The 5982-nt window shown below is 39.8% G+C and overlaps 1 protein-coding gene across 1 annotated transcript; it reads right to left on the reverse strand.

Annotated features, from left to right (window-relative positions):
- Nucleotides 1-4644: 4644 nt before the first annotated feature.
- Nucleotides 4645-5658, reverse strand: LOC130038331 (olfactory receptor 1009-like). The gene has a single exon (XM_056130227.1). The coding sequence runs from the start codon at nt 5656-5658 to the stop codon at nt 4645-4647; it is 1014 nt and encodes a 337-aa protein (XP_055986202.1).
- Nucleotides 5659-5982: the final 324 nt, after the last annotated feature.

Here is a 5982-nt window from a genome sequence, read left to right on the forward strand (position 1 = left end):
TAAATCTATTCTTACAAGCTTTTCTTTTTTTTCTTTATTTTTTTTTTTGCTTTATGGGTAACACCCGGCGATGCGTGGGGGTTACTCTTGGCTCTGCACTCAGGAATTACTCTTGGCAGTGCTCAGGGGACCATATGGGGTATTGGGAATTAAACATGGGTTGGCTGCGTGCAAGGCAAATGCCCTTCCTGCTGTACTATCACTCCAGTCCCTTTACAAGCTTTTATTGCATTAGAACCAATGTTTTGCCAATTGCATAAAAAGGATAAGGTAGCTTTCCTTATTTTAAAGTTTTCTGAAAAAAATAAATTATTGTAAAGATTGTCCATTCGTAGATAGCTTGATAAATCTTACCTGTAAAAACATGAGAATGATGCGTTTGGTGGCAGAAGGGTTGACTATCAATTACATTTCTTCATTGTTTGATTGGTTTCAATCAAATTGGTTCCAATTTATTTGTGGATCCAACAGATTGTACAGAAGATAAGACCTTGCATATGTGCTGACCTTAATTTCATCAAATGGCACTGGATTTCATCCCTTGAGCACCATCAGGAGACATACCCGGATATAGAACCAGGAGTAAGTCCTAAGCACAGCCAGTTGTGGTCCAACTTCCCTACAACTCCAATTGGTTTGTTTTTTTTCATAGAATCATCATCAAAAGTTTCGTAATTGTTGTCATAAAAATCTTTTATAACATGCTCTTTAAAGATCTGAAATATTACCACTTCTGGGAATATATCCAAGAGATGAAAGAATATACAGTAGAAATGACATCTGCACTTGTATGTTTATTGCAGCACTATTTACAATAGCCAGAATATGGAATATACCCGAGTGCCCAAGAACAGATGACTGGATAAAGAAACTCTGACACATCTACACAATGGAATACTATGCAGCTGTTATAAAAGATGAAGTCAAGAAATTTGAATATAAGTGGATCGACATGGAGAGTATCATCTTGAGTGAAATGAGTCAGAAAGAGACGGGAAGATGTAGAAAGACTGCACTCATTTCTGGAATATAAAGTAACATAATGGGAGACTAACACTCAAGGATAGCAGAGATAAGAGCAAGGAAAATTCCTCCACGGCTTGAAAGCCGGCTTCACATACTGGGGAAGGAAAAGGCAGCTAAAACAGAGAAGGGATCACCAAACAAAGGCTGCTTGGAATCTTTGCTCAGGATGGAAAATGTGTGCTGAAAGTAGACTATAGACAGAATATGACGGACATATATTACCTCAATTGCAAACCGTAACACCTGAAAGGAGAGAGTGTGTGTGTGTGTATAAAAGGGAATATGCCTTCCATAGAGGTGGGTGTGGTGGGTGGGGATGGTGGGAGGGATACTGGGAACAGTGGTAGTGGAGAATGGGCACTCGTGGAGGGATGGGCACTCGACTATTGTATGACTGAAATGTAATCACGAAAATGTGTAAGTTTTTAATTCTATCTCACAGTGTTTCATTAAAAAATTTAAAAAATGAAAAAAATTTAAAAAAAAGAACTGAAATATTTTATGGAAGGTAGTTTAAGTAGTAAAGGGCATGCTTAGTCTATACCAGGCCCAGGATTTGACCCACAGTAGTAGAGATACCATCAAGTGTGGCACACTATTATCATAGCACTGTATAGCACTGTCCTCCTGTCTCACAACAAAATGTGAGACTTGTTACTGTTTTTGGCATATTGAATACATCACGGGAGCTTGCCAGACTTTGCCATGTAGGCGAGATACTCTCAGTGGCTTGCCAGGCTCTCCGAGAGGGGCAGAAGAATCAAACCTGGGTCAGCCATGTGCAGGGCAAATGCCATACATGCTGTGCTATCGCTCCAGCCCACTATTATCATACACAACAAAATATGAAATATTTGTTTTGTCATGTCTCCATTTTCATTGTCAATAATGTTCAGTTTTGTTTTATTGATTCAGTCTCACCAGAGTACTTTATAATCTATTTTCTTTCTCTTAGTATTTTCTAGTTTACTTTATGATAGTTTTCCATCTTTTCGAGTTAGGAAGTTTGCCTACTATTCAATTATTTTGCATATATTGCAATGGGCTGGAGTGATAGCACAGCGGGTAGGGCGTTTGCCTTGCATGCCGCCAACATGGCCAACCCGAGTTCGATTCCTCTGCCCGTCTTGGAGAGCCCGGCAAGCTACGGAGAGTATTCAATATGCCAGACACAGTAACAACAAAGTCTCCAATGGAGACATTACTGGGCCCGCTCGAGCAAATCGATGATCAACTGGAGGGCCTTTACCTTTACCTTTACCTATATTGCAATATCACATTTTCTTACAAATACTTTGTTTACATTCTACACTCTACAATTGTGTATGTGTCATTCAGCAGTATATTTTTAAATTTTTATAAAACTATCTTACTTTTATTTAGAAGAAATTTTATTGAACAAATATGTGAAGTTTTAATTTTTCCATAAAATTTGATCTATTGTGTTTGATAAAATATTATTAATATCTAAAATATTATTTTAAATTAAGACATTTGATACTTGTATTCTAGTTTTGTCATTGACATGATTGGGGTCTATATCTGGAGAAATAGGATTTTATTTTATTTGTATATAAGCATGATATATATGTGTCTCTTTTGTGATACCTCTGGATTTTTTATTGTGTTGGTTGATATTTTTATTATTGCTTATCTGTTTTATCATTATATAAGAGGACTGTTATTAATTCAAGAAAATTTTTATAATTGCACTGTCAAATTGTTTTATTTTTCTAAGCCTTGGTTTCTTTGTAATATAAAATGACACATTTAATAAAGAGCTTTAGTACAGGAAGTAAGGCACTTGCCTTGCATATGGATGAACCTGGTTCCTAGCACAGTATTGCATGTGGTCTCCTGAGTATCATCAGATGTCATTTCTGAGCACAGAGCCAGAACCTCTGCACATTGCCACGTGTTGCCCCCAAACCAAAATAAATAATAGTAATAAATGTAAAATGAAATGAAACATCATGTATAAAATAACAGTTACCAGAATTGTAGTCACTCAGTGAGTCAGGGGTGCTCTGTTTGAGCACTATCAGTATTAAACATAATATAAATATTAGTAAATCCAAACCCTGGTAGTGTTGGTGGATCAGTCACACACTTGTAGACTTCTAAGACGATTCAGAAGTAGACAAGAGAGCACATGTGGCAGAACCCAAGGACACCATATGTGTAAAGCTATTATTCTTCTCATGAAAAACATTTATTGAATACCGGTTGGTTTCTAGGCACAAAGGTGGATACATAGATTTTTTGACACCTTGGCCTTTCCCTCCAATGCATACAACCTAGTAAATAAGACAAGATACAAAAGAAGACAATTGGAATAAGATCGCATAAGAACTTAGGATAGTTCCTTACAGCAGTTATTGATCCTAATATCATAGTTCAGTTGCCTTTTTACTTGGGATTTTCTGTCTTCCTTAAATGAGTTGAAAGCCTCTGAAAAGTATTTCTTGTTATACATTTCAATCACTGTATCTGGTATAGGACTCTGTATACAATAGTTATTCAGTTAATTCATTCACCTTATTATGAGTAATATAACACAATTAATCACAATCACAACCATCCTGTTATTCGTCGATTGCCTCGAGCAGGCCCCAGTAACGTCTCCTTCGTCCTAGCCCTGAGATTTTTTTAAAAAGTGCCATATTCAAGGCTCTTTCAGAGTTAGGAGAATGAGACCCTTCATTGTTACTGGTATTTGGCATATTGGGTACGCCACGGGGAGTTTGCCAGACTCTGCCGTGTGGGCAGGTTACATTCGGTAGCCTGTCAGGTTGTCCAAAGTAGGCATGAGATGATAAGATGTCGCGCAGCCGCAAATGCGGCCACGTGCTTCTGGGAGCTGGGTTTTATAGTCTCTGAGTCTTGGCCACTGATGGGATTACACGGCGCCAGGGGGCCAGTTGGTGGGTGTGATCCCCGCCTACTAGAATCTGGAGAATCTGGGTGGAGGATGCTTAGCCCCGATCCGAGTAGGCTTGGAGATCTCAGCCCTGGGACCCGCGTACCTTTGTTCCTCTGCCAGTACCTTCATGTGTGTGGAGAGTGGTCTCAGCATGGTGGTGGCTGGTTCTGGAGGTCTTCAGCTGCTGGAGCCCTGGTCGGAGTGGGGAGGAAAACTCAACCCACTCCCGTCCAAGGGGCCCCGGTGAGGACAGCCAGGTGTGGGGACAGGAGACTAATATAAAATAACATGTGGGTAAATTGTTTGGGGTTTTATAAGGCTCAGTCTATTATATATTTGAGAAATCAGATTTATAGCTAAACCAAAAATTCAGAAACCTTAGACTTTGATGACAAAGAGAGAGGGTAGTATCTTCTCCTATACTGAAACTGCAGAATGTAGTAGAAAGATGCTTCAGAATCAGATAGTCCTGAACTGAAATACTAACCAATTTTGAGGAACTCCCAGTTCTCTCTGGACCTCCATGTTCTTATCTATGAAATAAAGACAATAATACCCAACTTTCAGAGTTATAGAGAGAATTCAAAGATCAAGGCATGGATCATTAAAAACATTTTTAAAATGCACAACACATGGTTGTTGTCCAAAAATATGTCACCGTCCTCTACTTTTCTTACCTTGCCTTCCTTTGGTTATCATGGAAATCTGGGTGTAGGGAGGGAGAAGAACTGTGAATTCTTCTTTAGGAAGTTCCCAAATGTTTCCTTTACATCTTTGTTTCTCAGACTGTAGATCATGGGATTGAGCATGGGGATTACCACCGTGTAGAATATAGAGACCAGCATATCCCTACCAACTAAGTACTCAGAGGATGGACGCAAGTAAATGAACACTGTTGTTCCATAGTACAAACTAACAGCAGTCAAGTGGGAAGCACAAGTGGAGAATGTTTTGTGTTTGCCTTCAGCTGAAGGTATTCTGATGATAGCCAAGAAAACACACATGTAGGAGACTAGGACAATTGTCAGGGACACAGAAACATTAAAGCCACCACAGACAAACAGGAGAAACTGGAGAACTTGTGTGTCAGAGCAAGAGAGTTTTAAAAGGGGAAGAATATCACAGAAGTAGTGATTGAGGACATGGGATTTACAGAAGATTAAATGAAAGGTCGTACTAGTGAGGAGTACCATGTTTATCAGGCCGACCGCATAACTGGCAGTCACCAACTGTAAGCAGAGCCTTGGGGACATGGTGATATGGTAGATCAAAGGATTGCAGACTGCCACATATCGATCATAGGCCATGGAGGCCAGAAGGAAGAATTCAGTAACAGCAAAGATCACAAAGCAGCTCGTCTGAACTACACAGCCAGAGAAAGAGATGGCTTGGCAATCAGAGAAGAACCCCATCAACATTTTGGGGACTGTGACTGAAGAATAACAGAAATCGAGAAAGGATAGATTGCTGAGGAAAAAGTACATGGGTGTGTGAAGCCTGGGGCTGACCATGATGAGGGCAAGGAGGCCCAGATTTCCTACCACTGTCACTGCATAGATGAGGAAGAAGACAGCAAAGAGGATGGGTTGCAGCTGAGGATCATCAGTGAGGCCCACAAGGAAGAATTCATTCAACTTGCTGCTGTTGCTTGTTCCAGTTGGCCCACTGCAGGTCTGCAAGAGGGAGATGCATGACAATAATGAGACCATAAGAGTTCAAGCCTTAGACACTTGAATGGACTTACCCTGGCTATTTAGGCTATCAAATGTTGTATGTGTTGACCTTGGGAAATGTCTTATCCTGTTTCACTTATTTCTAGCTGTAGTCCAGGTTATTTGATGCAAGGTTTTAAAGCATGAAAATGAAATCTCACATCAGAAGAGTGAGTCTGAATTGCCGCTTTACTCTCTATGGCCTTTGTGACCTTGTGCTAGAATCTTAGTATTAGTGTCCCAATGTTTTTGTGTCTCTGAATCTTCTCTGTGAACAGGTGTAATGTATACAAGTATCAAATATTTATGTTGTACACCTGG

Source organism: Sorex fumeus, unplaced genomic scaffold (genome assembly GCF_029834395.1).
Source record: "Sorex fumeus unplaced genomic scaffold, SorFum_2.1 ptg000075l, whole genome shotgun sequence".
In the NCBI taxonomy this organism is placed as follows: Eukaryota; Metazoa; Chordata; class Mammalia; order Eulipotyphla; family Soricidae; genus Sorex; species Sorex fumeus.